The sequence below is a fragment of the Palaemon carinicauda genome, chromosome 30, assembly GCF_036898095.1.
Source record: "Palaemon carinicauda isolate YSFRI2023 chromosome 30, ASM3689809v2, whole genome shotgun sequence".
Classification (NCBI taxonomy): domain Eukaryota; kingdom Metazoa; phylum Arthropoda; class Malacostraca; order Decapoda; family Palaemonidae; genus Palaemon; species Palaemon carinicauda.
The window spans coordinates 70,623,766-70,648,520 of NC_090754.1; the positions used below are offsets into that span (position 1 = coordinate 70,623,766).

At 45.6% G+C, this 24,755-nt stretch overlaps 1 protein-coding gene across 2 annotated transcripts in view; it reads right to left on the bottom strand.

Annotated features, from left to right (window-relative positions):
• Positions 1-24,755, bottom strand: part of LOC137623262 (protein-associating with the carboxyl-terminal domain of ezrin) — a 73,680-nt gene that overhangs the window by 36,456 nt on the left and 12,469 nt on the right. The window contains exons 4-6 of one of the 2 annotated variants that reach the window (XM_068354022.1): positions 6,624-6,715; positions 5,899-6,068; positions 5,091-5,271 (exon numbers count right to left, since the gene is read on the bottom strand). In XM_068354022.1, the coding sequence (XP_068210123.1) occupies positions 5,091-5,271; positions 5,899-6,068; positions 6,624-6,715 (443 nt within the window). Of the gene's footprint in view, positions 1-5,090; positions 5,278-5,898; positions 6,069-6,623; positions 6,716-24,755 lie in introns of both variants that reach the window. The other variant, XM_068354021.1, reaches the window with a different exon arrangement.

Genomic DNA, 24,755 nt, shown 5'->3' on the forward strand with positions numbered 1-24,755 from the left:
TTTTTTCCTTTAGATGTCCTGGAGCCTTTCCTAGACTTGCTCCTGTAAGAGTCTGGACGGGAGCTTCCTCGGCTGGGGGCTCTACCACGAAAGGGCGGTATGAACCTCGTAGCAGGGGTATCAGCCACTGGGGAGCGATAAGTCTTGGGGACTGAGGTAGCAACCTTAGACTTACGAGCCGATGAGGCTACAAGATCGTGTGTGTCCTTTTGTATCAGGGCAGCAGACAAGTCCTTAACCAGCTCTTCGGGGAAGAGGAACTTCGAGAGCGGAGCAAAAAGGAGTTGTGACCTTTGGCAAGGTGTAATTGTGGAGGAAAGGAAGGTACACAGCTGTTCTCTTTTCTTCAAAACCCCTGATACAAACATCGACGCAAGCTCACCAGATCCATCCCTAATGGCCTTATCCATGCAGGACATTAATAGCATGGCAGAATCCTTGTCCGCAGGAGAGGTCTTCTTGCTGAGGGCCCCCAAGCACCAGTCTAGAAAGTTGAACATTTCAAATGCTCTAAACACTCCTTTCAGTAAGTGATCCAGGTCTGAGAAGGTCCAGCAAACCTTAGAGCGCCTCATTGCAGTTCTCCGAGGCGAGTCTACCAGACTTGAGAAGTCAGCCTGGGCAGAGGCAGGTACTCCCAAGCCTGGTGCTTCTCCTGTGGCATACCAAACGCTCGCTTTCGAAGTGAGCTTAGTTGGCGGAAACATGAAAGAAGTTTTGCCAAGGTGTTGCTTAGTCTGCAGCCACTCCCCTAAGATCCTTAACGCTCTCTTAGAGGACCTTGCTAGGACTAGCTTAGTATAGGAGGACTTAGCTTGTTGTATTCCCAGCGAAAACTCAGATGGCGGAGAGCGGGGAATAGCAGAGACAAAGTGGTCTGGGTAAACCTCCCTAAGCAGAGCCAAGACCTTACGAAAGTCAATAGACTGTGGAGAAGGCTTGGATTCATCCACGTCTGACGAGGGATCCAGGTGTGCCTCCTCATCATCAGACGCCTCATCACCAGAGTGTAGCGAAGAGATCGGACCAGAATGCTGAACAGCAGAGTCAGAACGAGTAGGAACAATATTAGTGGTTTCCTCTTCAAGTAACTGTTGAGGGAGAACCTGAGGCTCAGACTGCAAAGGCTGAATAAAAGACGAAGCAGAAGGAAGGCGCATGGGTGGAGGAGGCTGACTCCTAGCATGAGTGGTTGAACCCAAGGGTTGCGCTTGCTGAGCGGTTGGTGGAAGCGGAGTAGCAAGTTCCTGTTCCTGTGGTGTGAGCGGAGCGTGATGAGGTTGAGGCTGCGCAGAACAAGGTAAATGTCTCGCAAGCTGAGGCTCCTGAGGCGCAAGGCCAAGGTGTAGAGGTGCTTGCCTTGTGGAGGGTTGAGCTCGCTGCAGCGAGAGCTGAGGAGACTGACTCATGGACGGGAGAGGTTGTTGTACCTCAACCGAGAGTTGCACCACTGGTGGAGCAGCAAGGGGAGGCGGAGGAAGAGAGGAATAATCCTCCTGATCCCATAGTAAAGGTTGCCTTAAAGAAGGCGGAGGCTGAACACCACTGGGAACAGCAAACTCAGAACGTGGCTCAACATCGTACGCCTGGCAGGTGGTACTGCGATCAGGCGAAGCGAGCGCAGGCGGAGCGAGAGCAGGCGGAGGGAGTGTAGGCGGAGGCTGAGGCGCAACACTCTCAGCCCGACACTCACGCATCAAGTCCGAAAGCTGAGCTTGCATGGACTGAAGTAGATTCCACTTGGGGTCGGCAGAAACTACAGTAGGCTGAGGTAAAGCCTTACCAGTCGAGCTCTGTTGTGGCAGAACCTTACTCCTCTTGGGCGGAGTGCAGTCGACCGATGACTGCGGCGAGTCAGAGCTGAGCCAATGACTGCAACCTGGCTGAGCACTCGCGGACTGGACTCTGCGTTTAAGCGGTCTCGAGACCTGAGACCAACGTTTCTTCCCTGACAGTTGATCAGCGGACGAGAAAAAGACGGGCTCAATCGTCTGCAGGTGGGAGTGACGGTCTTTGGAAGACACGCCCGCAACCACCGAGGATACTTCTGTGCGCCTAACAAGGCCTGCCGAACCCTTATGCCCTTCGACATTGCTTCTCCCCTGGGCTTGGGAGCTTGCAAGAGGTCCCGGACTGGGAGGACGACTGGCTCGCACAGAAATATCCTCACGCACCACACTGGCACTGACACTAGCACTTGGCACTGCACTGACACTAGCACTCGTCACAGCACTGGCACTAATTCCACCCACTGCACTCTTGACCTTAAGTTCCTTGACTTCGGCCATCAGAGACTTATGATCACTTACCACTGACTCTACTTTATCGCCTAAGGCCTGAATAGCACGCAAAACAACAGACATATCAGGCGGAGGGCAAACAGTAGGTTCGGGGGTAGCCACTACAGGGGTAGGAAAAGGTAGGGGATCATGAGGTGAGGAAAAAAGTGAAGAGTGAGAAGAACTCCTCCTAACTCTACCTCTCTCTAACTTAGTTGAATATTTCAAAAGACGGACAAATTCAAGTTCCGAAAGTCCGGCGCATTCCTCACATCGATTTTCTAACTGACAGGGCCTGTCCCTACAGTCAGAACAAGCGGTGTGAGGATCTACCGAGGCCTTCGGAATACGCCTATTGCAAAACCTACATCGTCTATGGGAGGGGGCTTGCGAAATGTCAGACATCTTGAATCCAAAGAGTTAGCCAAAAGGGGGTTCCAAAATCAAGCAAAAGATCGTTAACCGTTAATCAGGACTATATAAAAGCTATCTAGCTAATATAAGAAGGTTTCCAGTAATGCGACAGCTGAAATCTGAGAGAATACTTCACCAATTAGCCGTGAAACAACTCGAAGATCATAAGCGTATCCCAGAACGTCTTGCCGGAAGCACGACAGAGGAATAATTGAGGAGGTGTCAACAAGAAGTACTTGAGTACCTGGCCACAGGTGGCGCTGGTAAGTACACCCCCTTCTAGTATTGTGATAGCTGGCGTATCCCTCCATAGAATTCTGTCGGGCAACGGAGTTGACAGCTACATGATTATCGGGTAAGTTTAATATTGAAAATTGGATCATACTGGATTTATGAATTTGGACAATCTAGTCTAGTGCCTAAGTGTAACTGGCACGAAACCATCGCGGTTACATGAGTTAAAAGGGGTTTAGAGAGCAAGATGGAAGAAAGAAAGAAGGGACAGAGGTAATATAGAAGGATATAATACAACTGCAGATAGGAGCAGAAACTGCAAAGACCTTTAATTCATGGTTACAGCTCTACCCCTCTACTTGGTCAATGAATCTTAAGCATTAAAATAAATTTTATTTTTAAAATTTTGTTTATTTCAATAAGTATTAACGAACATTCAATATGCAGATTCATACTAGAAGGTATGTAGTGGCAAATAATAACGATAATCATAGAAATGCTCACTACAATAAGAGATAACAAAAATACTCCGCAAGATTCTTATAACAATTTAAATCCTCATATGACTTATCCCAAAGTTATCTATGGTTCGAAAAGGCCTCGTAACTTCTCTAATTCCATTAAAACTCTGAGAAGACTTGTAAAGGTGAAGACTCCCTTTACCTTAAGAGTATTATCCCCACCAAAAGGATTGTCACCAACCAGAACCAACTGAAGGTAAATCATAAGAACTTCTATACAGATGTCAAGGCACTAACCTAACCAGCCAAAGTTACCTTAATTCGCCCTCCTTAACTCTGCAGTCTAACAGGAGTGAACCTTAAAAAAACAAAAAAGTGAATAAGGAGATTACTTTCTCAAAATAAAATGTCCCCTGATGCAACAAGGAGACTTAACAAACAACATGAGTTATATCAGTTATATTAAATTGAAAACTTTCAAGTAAGTGAAAAGCAAAGACCAAATTATGCCTTCCTTGGCTTGCACATCAATCCTGTTACAGGTTGAGTGTCTGATATCCTCCACAAATTTGAGGATGTTCATTCTTTTCTCACAGGGAAAAGCCTTAAATGGAACTGAGAAAATCATCACCCTAAATACGTATTCAATAAATCTACGAGACAATACACTTCATGTTTAAAAAGAAACTTAGGAGGTAGATAAAGAATAATCTACTTTGCCCTAACAACTCCTAGAAGACATTTTGCCAGAACTAGCCAGTTTTCCACTAAAAGAAAAACATGATGATGTAGCCATTTGAGGACTGAGGCCATGACAAAATCTTAGCAGAGACGTGGTGACACTTAACAAAGGAACATCTACTGTGTACTATGAAGTCTTGCCCCTAAACACAAAACCTTATGTCTTGACTCTCGATGTATTGTGATATGAAGATGAGTATCTGAAAGATATATCGAAAATGGAATGGAAACTAGAACAGACAAGGATGTCTCTATGGAGCAGCTTGTAACTCAAAAGAACTTGTTCAGTTTAGTCACATCCAAAACTGGGTTCCATTCTCCAGATAACTTGGGAACTACAACAAACCTGTCATAAAATCCTTGAAATAGTTTTTGATGAGCGTGTTTATAAGACTTTTTACTTCTCAAAGTTCTAGCCTAACTGTGGGTTGTGGGAGTAAGCTGGAAAGGCTATAGGAGAATTCACTATGGGAGGAATCTGCTTGAAAGACATCCTATAGCCCTCCTTACCCACCTAAAGAATCCATGGTTCCACATTTGAAAAACATAGAATCACACTACCACAAGTCTAATAAAGGAACAAAAAATCCTATAACAAAAAAAGTAAAAAACACAACTTATCAGCTCATCGCTTGACAAAACAAGGAGTTTTTCTAGCATGGAAGTCCCAAGTGGCCATATATTGTGGTAGTGGTATTAAACTATGGGATAGCTTGTCATACAAATCTACTACTAGTCCTCCAATTTTTTAGCTTGTCAACCAAAACTTCACTTTCAAAGCTTATATTGTAATCAATGTTGGGTAAGACATTGAAATATTTTTTTTTTAAATAACAATGGTAATCTTAGTTTTTTTATATATTTATTCTTTGGAGAAAAAGACGTGCAATTAATGAAGACAAGTTACTAATAAAAAAAAAAGACTACAAAAGGAATGCGGTATTGCATAGAATTTACTCACTGAAGAAATTCTTCCCTTTTGTGATCATGAAGAAGGAGGACATTACTTAAATTATCATGAATTTTGAGAAAGTCATGACTGAAGATCTGATGTTTGGCAAGATCTGCCAAGCGAGGTCTTTGACTCCAGTCTTTATTTAAGCCTTTCTCATTTATGACATTCAAAAAGTCTTCTGCTCCAGCTATTTCTGTCAAAGTCAAAGAAAGTGCATTACTATTCCTAACAAGTAAAATATCTAAGAGAACAAAAGATTATTACATATCATGCATTGCATATATAAAAATTCCTGTTAATAAAAAAAAAATGTATAAAAAGTAACATATAGTGAGAAAACTCCTTGAATCACATATCAGAAAACTGTAAACAGGTACTGTAAGGTAACACGGTAAAGGCGTTTATTCTCAAAATAATCCTATACAATGATGAAGCTGAATGCATTATCTAAAGCCAAATGTGAGGAGAGCATTTTCATGTAATGATTTATTCAATGTCAAAGAATATGCAAGATTTGTACTTATGAATTTGGGCTACATAGCCCAGCCATGAGGCCTGTGAGCCTATTCAGCACCTAAGTGTAACCGAGGGAAAACCTGTCTGTTGAACCATAAAAGCGAATTCTTAAGAGGTTAGACAGCAAGAAGGAAGAAAGGGAGAAGTAAGAAGAGGTGAAATAAAATATAGAGTAAAGCGACAGCAGCCAGGGGCCAAAGGAACACTGCAAGACCCTAAGTAATGTCTACAGTGCAGCTCATAATAGCAAGGTCCTTTTACGAAGGAGAATGCAAGGACAAAACTATGATAGCCCCACCTGTGATGATGTCTGGTGACAAAATCTCCTTTACTAGGCATGAGAAGGCATAAGAATCTCTTGCATGTTGGTATGAAGGGGATATTCTAGACTTATCATCAGGTGGAACAGACTTTTCATGGCAGTAGCTGTTTATATGCTCAATGTGATCCCGAGTTAGCTCTCCAAAGCTGCAACAAAAATCAAATAAATTCATAACACTAAGTAGTACAGTGTGGCGATTTCATTATAATAATCCCAGCTATAAACAATTAATGATTTGATAAACATAAAAAGTTTCTAAATGCTGCCGTTAACTTTTACTACACTACTTCCAGAGTTTAAAGGAAACTGAGCTAGAGATATTAAGAAGAGATAGTTAATGAATTTTTCCACTTAAATACTTCAAAGAATTTTAGCATTCTATAAAAACAAAAGTATACATGCATTCATACAACGCAGTGTAAATATATGACTTGACCAGCAATTCAGTGTGCAAAAATAAAATTTCCATTTCAAGTAAAACATTATATACTTCAGTACTGTACAGTATTACTATTATTATCATCATTAGCTAAGCTACAGCCATAGTTGGAAAAGCAAGTTGCTATAAGCCCAAGGGCTCCAACAGGGAAAAGTATTCAGTACAGTACTTGTCTTTGCTTTTCAGCCACCTCTTACACACTATGACCATTACATAGCAGTTTGAAAAGCAATGCAATTCTTATTAAACCATACAAAAATACCTGCATGAATACTCAAGACCCCATAGTTTCCATGCTCCATCAGAGGTAACAAAAATTCCAGACGAACTGACATTGTTGTGACTAACGCCCGCCTGAAAAGAAAAGATAACACCCTAATAAGATCGTTTTATAAAAATATAATTTTAATGATAGAATTTTTTTCTATACTGTACTTACCTCATGTTCACACTTCTCTTTTCTTGAACTTGACATATATTGTTGTTAGCCCAAAAAAGTAACTGTATCAAAACGACAGCTGAGGACTATTGGTAAGGCTCGGTGTGGCTAACTACACCTGCTGTTTTCTGTCTTCAAAGTTGAAACTATATCCTATGCTCTTAACATTATTAGTCAGTGGGGAGAAGGGTGGGAATGCAAATGAACATCAGATGAGTAGAGAAATTACAAATTTCTTCATTCAAATTCCATTTATTTCTATGAACCTCCCCTGATGTTCATATTGCTGACTCACATATTCTGATGGCGGTGGGTCATGAAAGAAAGATAAGAAATTGAAAGTCTTCAAACAATACTCATATATAACCGAACTCAACTCTTAAATCTAGTGCCTTGGTACTAAACCATCATAGTTAAGGTTATAACTTAATGCTCCCAACTTTGTTTCTAAATACAATCTCATAATCTATCACAATACATATCATTATACTCTACCTAACACTTCATATTCCAAAACAGAACAAAACAAAATTAAGACTAATTAAAATCACCCACAAATAAAACTAAAAGAAACTTAAACTTTTATTATAAATCACATTCCCAGCAGGTGCAATAGCACCTGAAGCCTAAGCATCATGATAAAGAGAACCAGGATTCTTTCTGATAACGTTTAGTGAACACTGATTTGGTACACCACTGAGCTGCTTCACCCATCCTCTACCTTGGTTGGTGCTCGTGGCTGGTATCTCGCTCTATCTCTGGCCGGGACTTGTGAGGTGGCAGAAGAGGAAGTATAGCTTAAATGACTCGGGTTTGTATAGCTAGGAAAAATACAAATTACATTAAAATCCTTTGTCTTTTCCTATGCGGATACAAACCATTGTCATTTAATTGGGGGTCTTGGTTTTCCTTAGGAAGTTCCTCTTGAAGAAGGAACTCCCCCAAGTGAACAGGGCATCTGTCTGGCCCTTAATTTAGAATGGCCATGACTGGTCCTGATAAAGGGTAAGGACATAGCATTCTAGCTCCGATTGAGTTATGAATAGATAAGTGTGTCTTGGCTCGACAAGAAAGGTTTTAATAGTGTAGAACAGCCAGCAGTATAAGAGTGAAATATTAGTTTTAAACAAAACATCACTACCCATTGTCATATACTGTTTATTCAATTAAGATTTCTATTGTGTGTTGGGGGATCTAAATAGAATGTAGGTGTACAATGACCATATATAGTGTACCACTGGTCAGTACTTGCTCAATGTTATGCCCATAAATGGGCATGTGTGCTGAATTTGTAAGCCAAGCAGAATTTGGTGATGGGGTAAATAGACATGACTTTAAAAGGGAAATTGGACAGTTTTCAGTTGGAGGTCGAACTGTTAACATATATAGTAGTTTGCCTAGTTTTGGAAGGCATCTTGCCAGAGGGCCTTGGGGTCCGGGACTGGGGAGCAGTACAGCGGAAGCTTGAAATTCAAGGCTGTCGCGAACAGATCCACCGTCGAGGAACCCCACAAAGTCAGGAGTTTGTTGGCTACTAGAGGATCCAAAGACTACTCGGTACTCACTATCTGTGATGCTCTACTCAGACTGTCAGAGAGCACATTCCGTTTGCCCGGAATGAAGCGAGCCGATAGTGGAAACGACTGGACTTCGGTCCATCTCAGTATCTTTACTGCAAGATGGGATAGCTGTTGTGAAAAGGTACCTCCCTGCTTGTTGATGTAAGCCACTACCATGGTGTTGTCGCTCCTCACCACCACGGAGTGACCCGCCAGGTACTGTTGGAACTGTTGAAGTGCCAGATATACGGCCTTCATCTCTAGCAGGTTTTATGTGGAGGCACTTTTCTGATTCTGACCATAGACCTGAGGTCCTGTGGTTCAGAACGTGAGCCCCACAACCCTTCTTTTGAGGCGTCCGAAAACAGCACCAAATCCGGGGGGAGGACGAGAAGATCCACTCCCTTTCAGAGGTTTCCCCGTCACCCACCACTGAAGGTCCGTCCGTTCTGCAGGACCCATAGGGACCAAAACGTCCGGGGAATCGTGACCTTGATTCCACCGGTACTTGGGCCGCCATTGCAGGGACTCATCCTGAGGCGCCCATTTGGAACTAGACCGGCCAGGGAGGAAAGGTGACCGAGAAGACGTAACCACGATTTGGTTGGGAGTTCTTCTCGACCAAGGAAAGGATCTGCGACCCTCCTCAGCCTTGCTATCCTGTCGTCTGATGGAAAGGCTTTGTGGAGCTTGATGTCCAAGATCATGCCTAGATATACCAGTCGTTGAGAGGGAAGCAGAGAAGACTTCTCGAGAATTACCATGATCCCTAGATCTTGGCAAAGTCCCAGAAGCTTGTCCCGGTGTCGAAGAAGAGTCGACTCCGAGTCTGCCAGGATCAGCAAGTCGTCCAGATAGCGGAGGAGACGGATGCCAATCCTGTGTGCCCACGAAGAGATCAGGTTGAACACTCTGGTGAATACCTGAGGTGCTGTGGAAAGACCAAAACACAGCACCTTGAAGTGATAGATCTTGTTGTCTAGGCTGAATCTTAAGTACTTCCTAGAAGACGGATGGATTGGGATCTGGAAGTACGCGTCCTTCAGATCCAGTGTACGCATGAAGTCTTGTGGTTTCACTGCAAGTCTAACCGTGTCTGCTGTTTCCATGTTGAACGGAGTTTGTTTGACAAACCTGTTCAGAGCTGAGAGGTCGATGACTGGTCTACAGCCTCCCGACGCCTTCTTTACAAGAAAGAGTCAACTGAAGAGGCCTGGGAAACCGTCGACGACCTCTTGGAGAGCATCCTTCTTTAGCATGGTCTCGACTTCTGTCCGTAGGGCTAGCCCCTTTCCCGATCCCATGGCATAGAAGCTCAACGACACTGGATTCACTGTCAGGGGAGGTAGAGATGTTGTGAATGGGACGCGGAATCCCTGACAGATTACAGAAATCGTCCAGGAGTCGGCCCCGGGTTGCTGCCACCCGAATGCGCAACTTTGTAGGCATCGCCCCACTGGGTGACATACAGGGGGATTGCCAATCCTAGCGTTTGCGGCCTTGGCCACTGCCTCTAGGATTCTTGCCTCCCCTGGAGGACTTTTTGCCCTTCTTGTCTTTGACAGGAAAGGGCTGCTGTTTGGATACCGTCGTCTTTGCTGCCACTGCCAGTTTCGTCGTCTTGGATGGGTGAGGTTGTTGAGGTGCTGGAGGTTTGCAGGGCTTCGTTGTGAGAGCCCTTTGGAGGTGAGAGACCTGATTGGATTTCCTCCACCTCTCAGCTGCCTGTTCCACGTCGTTTCAAGATCGAATTGGCCCACAAGTTCGAGGCTTGGTGGGCCAGAAACTCAATGGTGCGGGTGCCCGAAAGGAGGAAGGTCTCCAGTGCCTTCCTGGTGCTTTCTTTGGACAGATCCTCGGATCACAACAGGATGCCAAGAGACCCCAACCAGACGTCCAATCACGAAGTAGTCTGCATGGCACACTTCGCGACCTTCTCCTGGCTTAGGATCTCTGACGCCGAGAAAGTTACTTGCCGGCTAGAGACTCTCTCAAGAGGGACTCCCTTGGTAAGCTCTTCCACAGAGTGGTGCAACGTAAGAGCTAAGCTAGACTCCTCCATGATCTCAAAATACCTCCCTGGTGGAGGTGGGAGGAGCTTGTTGCCATCAGTGGAACGGCTGGAGGAGGCGAGCTCGGAGAGCTGGCCCTCAACCTTATCCCTGGCACTCTTTGCCCCCTTAGGACCAGGGCAAAGCCGCACTGGCCTTAGCGGGTTTCCGAGTGCCAAAGACTCGGTCCAGGAACATGTCCTTGCCCTCACGAGGAGGAACCTCAGGGTCCTTGAACCCGTTGAGATGCCTCATCAGAGTCAAGACCTGCTGGAAGGCATGCTCTGACTCTTGCTGTTCTCCTCCTGGAGAACTGGCAGCAAAGTCTCCCATCCCCAAAGGCTCTACTTGGGGACACTCTTAGAGTCCTTCGGTTCCCTCCTAGGAGGAATACAGGACTCCAACAATGAAGTCTGAGGGCTCTTCTCCGCCCCAACACGGGACGATTCTCCTGCTCGAGGTGGGGTTTCTCCCATTGGTGCGGTGAGAGAAGGCCTCACCTCAGCAGAGGGAGCGCGCTGGCGCTCGCGCGATGGGAAATACTCAGGGGTCGCGAGCGAGACCTTTGAAAACACTCACGCGCGGGACTTCATAGGGTGTGCAGAAATCAGATTGACGAGCAGGAACAGAATGAAGAGCCCGTGTGGGCGAGACTACATAGGGTGTGCAGAAATCAGATTGACGAGCAGGAACAGAATGAAGAGCCCGTGCGGACCAGAATGATGGGGCGCGCGCGTACGAGATTGTTGGCGCTTGGAGATCGTAGGCCCTTGAGCGCGAAAGAAGATCGACAACGCTTAAAGATCGTCGGCGCTTGTGCGCGCAAGAAGATCGTCATGCTTGCGCGCATAAGAAGATCGTCGGCACAGGGAACCATCGGAGGCTGCGCGCGGACGATCGTTGGAGCTTACGTGCGTAGGAAGATTGTTAGCGCTAGCGCACCAAAGAAGATCCTCTGCCAAGAAGATCGTCGGCGCTTGCGCGCGTAAGAAGATCAACGGCGCTTGCGCGCGTAAGAAGATTGTCAGCGCTTGCGCGCGTAAGAAGATTGTCAGCGCTCGCTCGCGAAAGATCCTCGGCGCTTGCGCACGTAAGAAGATTGTCGGCGAGCATGTGCGCGCTAGTATGAAGGGACAGCTGACAAGACGATCAGCACTGGAAGTTCTGCTTGATACTCCGAGGAAGAGTCTCTATGAGAGACCTCTCCCACGAACAGGAGAGGTGCCTTTCGTAGAAGAGACTAGGAGACACTCGCAGGCTGAAGTACTGGTGAGTGCCTGTGCGCTAACTCATGAATAGTCCCTGGAACAGGGTTTCTCTGGATGGAAGTCTCAGGAATAGCAGGAACAGTAGGCGAGCTCTAGGAAAAACGTTGTCGCACAGGGGATACCTGGAGCTTAAGGGACTTACAGTGTGAGAAAGCCCCTTAACCCCAAAGGGACCGGTGCCCGTTGGACAACGGGGTGCGTGGGTGCCCACAGCGTCAGCAGCCAGGAACGGAGACGGCAGGTCAGCAGGTCTAGGAGAAGGCGAACAATTCTGCGGAGAGGTCCCGAACAGCAAGCTGGTCTAAACAGGAACAATCCACCGAAGAGGAGTCTCTATGAGTGGCCTCTCTCACGAACGAGAAAGGTGAACACTTCGTAGAAGAGACTTGAAGACATTGGTGATGGCGCCCCTTAGGGCCGTTGGATCAGCAAGCTGGCCTATAAGGAGCAATCCTCCGAAGAGGAGTCCTTATGAGTGACCTCCCTCGCGAACGAGAGAGGTCACAAGACTGATCCTGCAGCTGCTCAGCCCCTTGAGCATAGCTGCAGGTGTGACCGCTCAGCCCTAAGAGCATAGCCACCTGAAGTTCCATGCGCCCGGCCTTGCAACCGCTCAGCTCTTTGAGCATGGTTACAAGTGCGGTCGCTCAGCATCAAGAGCATAAGCCCCTGAGGACCAGGAAAACCCATCCAGGAATATTTAAGGTATGAGAAGTTCCCCCCTCTGCAGGGGAAAAATCTCACGCCTGGGAAGGGAACCTACCTCAGAAGGGAAGTTACCTACCTCTGGAGGCAAACCTCCTTAGAGTTCTAAGAAGAACTAAAGAGCTGACAGTTGTTACGGGAGAACTTCTAAGAGAAGGGATCGCGCCCGTGACGATGTCCTAGAGAGACGGCAGCAACAGCAGACTCCCCAGGCACAAACAGGACAGCTCTGCTTCGTTGGCACACTTTAGGCAATGAAGAAAAACTGCATCATTAACTGGGAAAATAAAATAAATAATTAGTTAACAGAAATTCCCCCGGGAAAAACTCCGAAGAGAAACCCCGAGGGAATAAAAAACATAAGAATTACAAAATAAGTATGCACCCTCCTCCCCCACTGACATTCACAGGAGAAGGGGGAGGGCGGAGAACTGTAACAAAAACAGAATTATAATTATGTAATTCATCTAAGAATGTTCACAAATATTAAGAACCACTGACCCCAGAAGGGAAGTGTTCTCCACAGAAGTTAAAAAATACAATTAGATTTCATTAAAATAATTGAGACAAATAAACGGAATAGCAACCCAACCCGCACGGGAAAGAAGCTTCTGTAATAGTAGTAGTAGTAAAGGGTGAACGACCTCGAGTAGAGAGAGAGACCGAAGTCAATCTAAACTCCTACATTCCCTTCGCTGAGAATCCAAGTTCCCCGTAGGAAAGGAGGAACAGCGAAGAAAACAGAAGAATGAAGAAAGTCCAGCGATGACGATTGCCCACGGCGGCCGAATTATCGGGAGCCAAAGGAACGACCGAAGGACCAAGGGAGAGGCCGCACCCCATGACGTGAAACCGTGATGGCCTAGTACTACGCCGGTGACGTTGTCGTACACTACACACACAGCACAAACACTGAAAAGGAAACTTACTATATTTCTATACACAAATATATACATAAACACAAAGAATGTTTATATATATATTAAGTATAAGAAAAAGTAAGTAAAAAACAAAAAGCATTAATGGCTGTCAAAAGCGAGGATGGGAGCAGACACGTCTGCTCATCACCCGAGCCAAAAGTAAAGTGAACTAGTTCACCGGTGTGGGATGGGGGAGGGGTAGCTAGCTACCCCAACCCTACCCCCCTCGCTAACTAGCGAGGGGGTAGTAAACCCTCGTTAAAATTCTAATGGCTCGTCATTTCAGCTACGCCGAAAGTAATACCCTAATTAAATAGTGTGGTTTGTATTTCGGTTACGGAACAAATCAAAATTTCATATACTGTACTTATTGAAAATTAGTAACAAAATAGTATAGTAAGCACTGTACTATAGTATACTTATATATAATAGACATGTACTGTACAGTATATATTTAAATAACATTACAGGTATAAATAAAAATTATATACTGTACTGTAAAGGAAAAATGTTATTTTCATTAGTAAAATAAATTTTTGAATATACTTACCCGATGATCATGTAGCTGTCAACTCTGTTGCCCGACAGAAATCTACGGTCGGGATACGCCAGCGATCGCTATACAGGTGGGGGTGTACACAACAGCGCCATCTGTGAGTAGGTACTCAAGTACTTCTTGTCAACAAGAACTCAATTTTCTCCTCGGTCCACTGGTTCTCTATGGGGAGGAAGGGCGGGTCCTTAAATTCATGATCATCGGGTAAGTATATTCAAAAATTTATTTTACTAATGAAAATAACATTTTTCAATATTAATCTTACCCGATGATCATGTAGCTGATTCACACCCAGGGTGGTGGGTGGAGACCAGCATACATGTTAACAAAGAAGCTAAGTATCCCGTATCTTATTTTAGCCGTTATTCAAAATAACAAACATAAAATAAATAAGTACCTGGTAAGGAGGTCGACTTGAACCATTACTCTGCCTTTTTAAGTACGTCTTCCTTACTGAGCCTAGCGATCCTCTTAGGATGCTGAGCGACTCCTAGGTGCTGAAGTATTAAGGGCTGCAACCCATACTAAAGGACCTCATCACAACCTCTAATCTAGGCGCTTCTCAAGAAAGAATTTGACCACCCGCCAAATCAACCAGGATGCGGAAGGCTTCTTAGCCTTCCGGACAACCCAGAAATATTTCAAGAGAAAGATTAAAAAGGTTCTGGAATTAGGGAATTGTAGTGGTGGAGCCCCCACCACTACTGCACTCGTTGCTACGAATGGTCCCAGAGTGTAGCAGTTCTCGTAAAGAGACTGGACATTCTTAAGATAAAAGACGCGAACACTGATTAGCTTTTCCAAAAGGTTGCGTCGAAAATATTTTGCAGAGATCTATTTTATTAAAAGGTCACGGAAGTTGTGATAGCTCTAACTTCGTGTGTCCTTACCTTCAGCCAAGCTTGGTCTTCCTCATTAAGAAGGGAATGAGCTTCTCGTATTAGCAGTCTGAAAATAATAGGATAAAGAATTCTCTGACATAGGCAAAGATGAATTCTTAACTGAACACCATAAAGCTTCAGACGGGCCTCATAAAGGTTTTTAAAATAGAACTTAAGAGCTCTACAGGACATAATACTCTTTCTAGTTCATTTCCAACCATATCGATAAGTTTGGAATAACGAACGATATTGGTCAAGGCCGAGAAGGCAGCTCGTGTTTGGCTAGAAAACCAAGATGTAGAACATGTAGCCGTTTCGGATGAAAATCCGATGTTCTTGCTGAAGGCATGAATCTCACTGACTCTTTTAGCTGGTAAAGCCTATCAGGAAAAGAGTCTTAAAGGGGAGATCTTTCAGGGAGGCTGATTGAAGTGGTTCGAACCTGTCTAACATAAGGAATCTTAGAACCACGTCTAAATTCCAACCAGGTGTAACCAAACGACGCTCCTTCGTGGTCTCAAAAGATTTAAGGAGGTCCTGTAGATCTTTATTGTTAAAAAGATCTAAGCCTCTGTGACGGAAGACTGATGCCAACATGCTTCTGTAACTCTTGAAAGTGGGAGCTGAAAGAGATCGCTCTTTTCTCAGATATAAGAGGAAGTCAGCTATTTGAGTTACAGAGGTACTGGTCGAGGATACGGATACTGACTTGCACCAGTTTAGGAAGATTCCCCACTTCGATTGGTAGACCCTAAGGGTGGATGTTCTCCTTGCTCTAACAATCGCTCTGGTTGCCTCCTTCGAAAAACCTCTAGTTCTCGAGAGTCTTTCGATACTCTGAAGGCAGTGAGACGAAGAGCGTGGAGGCCTTGGAGTACCTTCTTACGCGTGGCAGACGTAGCAGGTCCACCCTTAGGGGAAGAGTTCTGGGAACGTCTACTAGCCATTGAAGTACCTCGGTAAGTTATTCTCTCGCGGGCCAGAGGGAAGCAACTAGTGTCCCAACGTGAGAGGCGAACTTCTGCAGTACCTTGTTGACAAACTAGAACGGAGGGAATGCATATAGATCTAGATGAGACTAATCTAGTAGAAAGGCATCTAAAAGAACCACTGCTGGGTCTGTTGAGAGCCTCTTGGACATCGAGGTTGCGAAGAGATCTATGGTTGGATGGCCCCAGGTGACCCAAAGTCTCTTGCATACATCTCTGTGGAGGGTCCAATATGTTGGAATTATTGTCCCTTCCTACTGAGACAAACTGCTAAGACATTCAAGTTGCCTTGGAAGAAATTTGTTACTAGTGAAAAGTCTAGACCTGTTGAATAGGAGAGGAGGTCACTAGCGAACTCGCACCATGTCAGAGAGTAGGTCCCTCCTTGCTAGGAGATGAACATCAAAGCAGGGAGTTGTCCGTGTTGACCTCCATTACTTTGTCTTGAAGGAGAGACCTGAAGCTTTTCCAGGTCAGACTTACTGCCAGAAGCTTCTTGCAGTTAAAATGCATTGTCCTTTGACGCGAGTTCCATAATCCCGTGCATTCCCTACCGCCTAAGGTCGCACCCCAGCCCGTCCGATGCGTCTGAGAAGAGAACGTGGTTGGGAGTCTGAACAGTCAGGGGAAGACCCTATAAAAGGTTGATAAAGTCCTTTCCTCAGGTTAGACCAGACTTATCTTCCGGAAACCGGGATCGAGACCGCTTCTAGCGTCTTGTCCTTTTCCAGTGAAGAGCTAGATGAAACCGAAGAGGACGGAGGTGTAGTCTTCCAAGTGACACCAAATGCACCACGGATGACAGTGTCCTAACCAGACTCATCCACAGCCTGACAGGGCCGTATTCCTTCTTCAGCATCTTCTGGATGGATAGCAGGGCTGGGGATTGATCTTCTTGTTCAGCCATGTCCTCATCAGAGGGTTCCTCATCCGAAACTGATGAGGAAACGGCAACGGAGTGGGCAACGTCTGACTCGCTGAATCCGGTCGCACTGGTGGATGCGTGACGGAGCCGGACACAAGATCATGGTACTGTTGCACAGTCTGTGAACTGTCAACCATGGGGAAGCGAGGAAGTACAGCGACAACCCGAAACTGTCTAGACTGTCTGGGTAGTACAGACAACCCCTTATCGGGTTGCTGAGGTTGCCGCACTGCGTCACAACAAGTCACCTCTGCTGGTTGTTGAACGTCTTCCCAGTGACACACTGAACGTCCACAACCACCTCCGAGAGTAGCATAACATCAACGTGCGACTGGCAACCCACACTGGGTCGCACCGGTGGAGGAACCATCTCAACTGGCGGACGTGAGTAGGATACCTCAGCGTCAACAGGGCGTACAACCAACCGGTAGGAAGGTCGTTGGCAAGAAGGGTCTTCTCCGTAAAAAATCCTCTATCAAGGACTAAGCTTGGACTGCATGTCTTGCAACAAAGCCCAAGGTCTATGGGAGCAGGTGTGGCAACAGACGGGGTTAGCGACTGAAGCGGAACCATTTACCCTCCCTGGAAGCATGTTATGCTTAAATAAAAGTCCATAGGAGGCTAAGCAGCTTAAGGCTCCTCTCCAAATGACAGAGTCCTCAAGGGAATATCAGAAGGAGGGAGAACAGCACTTTCTCATCTACAGGAACCATATCCGAGAAAAGCTAGGTTCTCTCAGTGAGGGTTTCACTGGTGCAAAAGCAGCAGACCAGAAGGCAACGTTATGAAACTGCTTGACAGTCTGTGAACTGTCAAAAACTGAACTGTCAACCACAACAGGAGCGTGAGGACATACAGCACTGGTGTATAAGTAGCAGACCAGAAGGCAACGTCATGTAACTGTATGACAGTCTGTGAGTTGGCAACAACCAAAGTTGTGTGGGGAAGCCTCAACTCCTGACTGACTAGTTGCTGCTGGCGAGTGGCGGTAACCACAGTGTGTTGCGGAGGCTGACACACCGTGTCAAAACACGGCAGCTTGTGGTAGCTCACGCACGGCAACGGAGTGCTCTGTGCGTGGGAGTCATCATACATCTGGCAGGGTTGACTGTGCATGGGTGGAGGAGCTCTCACAACAAGAGTGTGAGAGCAGGAAGCCATGCCGGGCGCACAACCGTGGGAGGTGTAGGCCCACGGGTGCATCGTCAACCTTCTCCGCAGTCGGAGTGTGGGAGCTGGCAACAACAAAAGCAGAGTGCTGGTGCGTGGGAGGGGCTGCGGTGGGTTGAGGAGCATGCGGTATGGTATGCGGAGCATGCTGTAAGGTATGCGGCTCATGCTGCATGGTATGCGGAGCATGCTGTAAGGTATGCAGAGCATGCTGCATGGGCTGCGGAGAATGCCGCATAGTGCTGGAACCCGGCAGCTCTACAGAACCTTCCCACTGCTGATGCGGTAGCTCACGCATGTTAGCAGATGGTGCTACAAGAACATGCGTCTGGCAGGGTGGACTGCGCATCGGTGGTGGAGCTCTCACAGGTGGAGGGTGGGAGCAGGCAGCCGCAGTATCTGCTGAGCGCACAACCTCGGCGGGTTGTAGGTTAACAGGTGCATTGTCAACCTTCCAGCACGATACTCCTGCATGAAGGAGCAAGCTGAGACTGTATAGTCTGCAGCATGGACCACTAGGGTCTATGAAAGACAACAACAAAAGAAGCTACTGTCCGTTGTGACTGAGGGTCTAAAACAGCTGGTGCGGCAACAGACGGAGTTACTGCCTGTTGCGGTACCACCTTGCCTCTCTTGGGAGGTGTGCAGTTGTCGTACTGCAGCGAGTCCGAACTGACCCAGTGGCTACACCTAGGCCGTTGGACTTGCGCGGAAGGGACCGACTTGCACTTAAAAGCTGCAAGATTTGGTCCATGGTTTCTGCGAGAAACCTCTTCCGCAGACGAGGAATAAATGGGCTCTCTCGTCTTTGTGTGGGTGGGGTGATCACGTCGGCAACGTGTGTAGATACACCCGAAACCACGGAGGGAAACGTCTGTTCGTCGATCAAGGCCTGTGGAACCCATAAGTCCTTCGACATTACTTCTCCCCTGGGCTTGGGAGCTTGTAAGAGGTATCGGACTAGGTGAACAACTGGCACGAACAGACGAACCCTCGAACGCAACACTGTAACACTTTGCGCATATCACTTTATCACTTTTGATTTTCTGTTTGCACTTATTTCACTGAACTCGAAACTTTAAGTGGTTTGTACCTGAAACACGCAATCCTATCCTTCATTAAAAGGTAGTAATTGCGAAAACAGTATTACAATGTAACAGAAAAACATAATGAAAGATAAAGAATTCAGTGGCTGGAAAAGAGACTAAACACTAGATCAAATAAACTACGTTTAAAATCTCTCACCGCATAAAGCCTGGGAACAAGAATAAAACTCTAGAAACGTTTTACCTTCTTCCCCTATAGCGACTAGGGAGAAGAGCAAAAAACGAGAACAACGTTACCCGCTTGAACGAAACGTTTATCCTCCTCTCTCTCCCTCCGTCTCTATCTCTCTCTCTCTCTCTCTTGACTTAGAACCTGAGAGATGAGCCCAATTATATATATTGTTAAAACATATTATTTGTTAAAGGAAAAAAACTGAAAGGTTTCCCAAATAAAAAGTTCCTTTATTAGAATTAAAACCATTTAAGCTAAGAAAGAATGAACGAAACGCTAGAATCGGTTTACTCTTACTGCAACGTGAAACCGTGAAATACTCTCTCTCTATCGTAACGATAGAGCGCAAGTTGAACGTTCTGAACGTCAACTGCGGAGACTAAACAAAACGTTAGTTCAACTTTGAAAACAGTACGAGACTATCAAAGAAATTCTTTCAAAAACATTAAAATTAAAATAGCATAAATTCTTAACAGGAAAAACGATATGACGGGCTCAATGTTAATTAACTTCGGTTCCAAGTAAGGACCGCCTACTATTAGGAAAGGTCGCATATAAACAAACATAAAAATTAATTTTTATAAGTTTATAATAAATGGAAAGTTAATCGAAGAGGCCTATAAATGGCGGAGAGATATAAAATAAATCTATAACTTTGTAAAGCAAAATTACCAAAAACCTAAACACACTTCCGTCTAAGGGAAGGGTGGGTCATAAAAAGCGAAAGAGAGTCTATACTCTCTTCGACACCAACACTTCCGTCTAAGGGAAGGGTCGGCCATTTAAAAGTGAAAGAGAGTCCATACTCTCTTCGTCACCATAAAAAATCTATCCAAAACGAGTTCAAGTTTTGAAATGAAGATAAAACCCCTGCATAGCGAAAGCTCAAAAACTGGAATAGTGTACTTCACCAAAAAGTTGTGAAAACAAATCCAGTTAGGGACGGCGTATTAGTAGGTCTAGCCGGAGGCACGACAGAGGAAAAATTGAGTTCTTGTTGACAAGAAGTACTTGAGTACCTACTCACAGATGGCACTGTTGTGTACACCCCCACCTGTATAGCGATCGCTGGCGTATCCCGACCGTAGATTTCTGTCGGGCAACAGAGTTGACAGCTACATGATCATCGGGTAAGATTAATATTGAAAAATTGAATTTTATTTACCTTTGGAGTGACATGACTTGAGCTGGTAGTAGGTGGAGGCAGATGGGGGAGGAGACGGCAGATGTAAAAACGTATCAATGGTAATTATGTTATGTACACTTAATAATAATTTTATTCTTACTATTAAACACTTAAAATTAAAAACACTTTTTTTATTATTTTTGTCTTTTGAAATTTTTTTAGAACTTAAAAAATTACTCTTATTTAGCTTTTTTAATAGAATCACTTATATCATCTTTGCTTTCTGACACTTCTCTTTTGGAGAAATATCTATCCAAAGAAGCCTGTTTCTGACGATTCCTCAACATATTTCTAAAATGACTCATACACTTGTCATTAACACTCTTCATAAGATGACCTGTGTGTGAAGTTTTTCACGGAGTTTTTTTTCAATGAATCTCGAAAGGTTTTCATACAACCGATAGCATTGCCTCCAACTTCTTCAAGTCTACAGTCGTAAGCTCCTCCCTGTGCTCCTTGATAAGGTTATGGACATCAGCCTCATCAACAACAAGCCCCATGGACCTCCCAATTGAAATTATTTCCTCAGCATCACCCTCAGGGGCAGGATCATCAACGGCCACAACAGCTGGCCACAGTTTCTTCCATGAGATCAAGGTGCTCCGAGAACCTCATTCCAAGCTTTGTCGATCATCTTCAGGCATTGAACAATGTCAAAATGCCCCTTCCAAAATTCACGGAGGGTGAGTTGAGTGCTTTAGGTCACTTCGAAGCATCTTTTGAACAGATGCTTCGTGTAAAGCCTCTTAAAGTTGGAAATCACCTGCTGGTCCATAGGCTGGAGGAGAGGGGTGGTGTTCGGTGGCAGATAGAGAACCTTGATGAAGGAGAAGTCAGGATGAATGATGTCCTCGAGGCAAGGAGGGTGAGCAGGGGACATTTGAGAGGAAGATTGTTCTCTTCTAAAATTTTCTTAACAGCAGGCCTCCAAAATACCGAGAGCCTATCCTTCATGATATTTTGTGGCTTGAAGGCACGAGGATTCTGCAAGTGTTATACCAGTAGGGGCTTAATTTTTAAGTCCCCACTGGCATTTGCACAAAATGTGAAGGTAAGTCTGTCCTTCATCGGTTTATGGCCAGGAAGTTTCTTTTCTTCAGCTGTGATATATGAACGACAGGCCATTTTCTTCCAGAAAAGGCCAGTTTCATCACAGTTAAACACTTGCTGAGGAATGTAGCCTTCTCTGGAAATTACTTTCTCAAACTTCTTGAGGAATTCTTCTGCTGCTTTCTTGTCAGAACTGGCCGCCTCTCCATGCCTGACGACTGAGTGAATACCAGTCCTCTTCCTAAAACGATCAAACCACCCATGAGAAGCCTTGAACTCTTGGGGGGCTTGCTGCGACGTTCCTTCATCTCCACGAGATCGGCGAAGATGGTGATCACCTTGTGCGAAATTACCGATTGCGTGACTGTATCACCAGCGATTTCCTTCTCTTTAATCCATAGTAGGAGGAGTCTCTTCATCTCGTCATTGATTGAGGTCCTTCCACTGGCAAGGACAGTCATGCCTTTAGAAGACTTACTTACTTTAATGGCTTCCTTGTTTTTGATGATTGTACCAATCGTTGACTGGTTACGGCCATTTGTACTAGGGAGGGTAACGATGCGCATGCCTTCTTCGTATTTCTTTATTATCTCCAGCTTCATTTCCATAGTAATCATCTTCTTACTTCTCCCTTTAACATCACTAGCAATCTTGGGACCCATGGCTAACAAAATAAAAGTTGGAATTAAGCACTAAAATGCACAAAAAATACGATATCGCAAGCACTCACACGAGATCAAGTCTTTACGAAACGCACACGAGATTCTGAACCGAGCACGCATATAACAAAGAGAGACAGAGGCAGCATCTCTCTCAAGCATTGTGGGAGGGATTTCGGCCAATAGCGTATCAGCATCTTAGTGACGCTGTGACGCCGACCAATAGCAGAGCAGCTTCTTAGTGACGTATGAACGTGGTGGTAGGCGAGTGACTCGAGTATTACGTAGCGTAAATTTGACTGTACGCTAGTTTTATCTAATCTCTGATAATAGATCGAAGTTTATCTAAAGAAAGTATACTAATAGGACAAATATTTTCTTGAAAATAATATAATTCCTTTTACATTATAAAAATTAAATACTTTTGCTTTGTAAGTTAGTATTTTCTTTTCATTCCTTACAAGAAAAAGAAATGAATTTACATATTTTGCAAGTCATTCTTCGTAGAGTTTACGTCACATGTCTTGTGACGTCAAATTTCTGGCGGAAGCGTGCTGACAAAACCGAATTATTTCATTTCATTGTGCTACCGAGTAACTAAGTCCTGTGTAGCCATTTGGGCTAACGCGGAAAAGACTTCTCTGACCAGATCTTGCGGGAAAAGGAGCAAAGAAAGAGGTGCATAAAGCAGCTCAGATTTCTACATGGGCATAACCCCATTTGCCAGAAAAACACATATTTGAGCCCTTTTTTTAAGGACACCTACTGAGAAAAGTTCCGCTAACTCATTAGCCCCATCTCTCAACGGCTTGACCATACATGACATAATATAGATGAGACCTTCTGTGTCAACATCCTTCAAAGAATCCATCCTTTTCCCCAAGGCTCCGGGAGTCCAATCGAGGAAATTAAAAACCTCTAAGGCTCTGAAAAAGCCTATAAGCAGGTGGTCCAACTCAGAAGTTGACCAAAAGATTTAAGTCCTCCTCATGGCCATCCGACGAGGGGTGTCCACCAGACTCGAGAAGTCCCCTTGGGCAGCGACAGGGACTCCCAGGTCGAGAACTTCTCCAGTTTCGTACCAAATGCTCGACATGGATCCTAATCTGGCCGGAGGAAAAAACAAGAAAATTGTTTTTCCTCTGGTCTTTCTTAGATTGCATCCAGTCTCCCATAACCTTTAAGGCTCTCTTGGATGAATGAGACGAAACCATCTTCGTAAAATGGAGACTCCTTCGAAGATTTCCCGAGCGTAAATCCTGAAGGCGGAGAACGAGGAGCAGCAGGAACAAAGTTCTCAGGGAAAAACCCCCAGAAAAAACTCTCATGAGCCTTTTAAGGTCTACCAAAGAATGGTGGTTCTTCGGGTCCTCTTCTTCTGAAACATCCTCTTAAGGATAACCAGGGAAAAGATGACAGTTGTCGTTCCTTTCTTCAGATTGCCCTCGTACCGAAGAAGAGACGTCCTGTTTCCTCGACATCGAACCTTCTTTTCGTGACTCCTGGAGTCATGACATCCAAATTCTTGATGCCTGGCGTCATGGTGCCCAAAATCTTGACACTCAGAACCATGAAGTCCACGTTTTTGACGCTCGGCTTCATGACGTCCAAGTCTCTGACGCTCGGCGTCATGACTTCCAAGGTTCCGACGCTCGGCGTCATGACTTCCAAAGTTCCGACGCTCGGCGTCATGACTTCCAAGGTTCCGACGCTCGGCGTCATGACTTCCAAGGTTCCGACGCTCGGCGTCATGACTTCCAAAGTTCCGACGCTCGGCGTCATGACTTCCAAGGTTCCGACGCTCGGCGTCATGACTTCCAAGGTTCCGACGCTCGGCGTCATGACTTCCAAGGTTCCGACGCTCGGCGTCATGACTTCCAAGGTTCCGACGCTCGGCGTCATGACTTCCAAAGTTCCGACGCTCGGCGTCATGACTTCCAAGGTTCCGACGCTCGGCGTCATGACTTCCAAGGTTCCGACCCTCGGCGTCACGACGTCCAACTTCTTGACTCTCGGCGTCATGCCTTCCTAGGTTCTGACGCTCGGCGTCACGTTGTCCAACTTCTTGACACTCGGCGTCATGACTTCCAACCTCTCGACGCTTGGCGTGATGCAATCCAACCCCTTGACATGACACTCGCCGTCATGACCCTCTTGACGCTTGGCGTCATGGCATTTAGAATCTTGACGTTAGGTGACGAGCAACTCTCTCTTGTCTGCAGGCTGCCCTTTAGTCTCCTACCAAAGTAGATGGCCTCTTGGCCGGAGAACTTCCCTCGGAGCAGGAAGGGAATCGTTCCGGACTGCACCAATGGCTGCAACCTGGAACCTGAGGTGTCAACACACGATGCTGCTCAATAGCGGAAATCTTCCTCTTGAGAGGTCTTGACGTAAGACGCCAGCCCCGTCTGGGAGCTGCGTCATCCGACGACGAAGATAACACTTTTACCTCGCTTTTCCCATGGCAAGGGCGAGCGTCCTGGGAAGCGTCAAAAGGTACGCTCGAGGAGACGACTACTCGGGAGCTAATGCCTCTCGCCTACCTTTGCCTGTCGACAGACCTTCTCCCGGGGGTTGGGGAGCTTGGAAGAGGTCTAGGGCTGGAAGAACGACAGGTCCGAGCAGCCACACCCTCCACTGCACTGATTTTAGCACTGACACTTGCAATTTCTAACTTTCACATCAGACCATAATTTAGTCCTGCCCGCTAAGAGAGATTCTACTCTTTCGCCAAGGGCTTGAATGACCACCATCATGT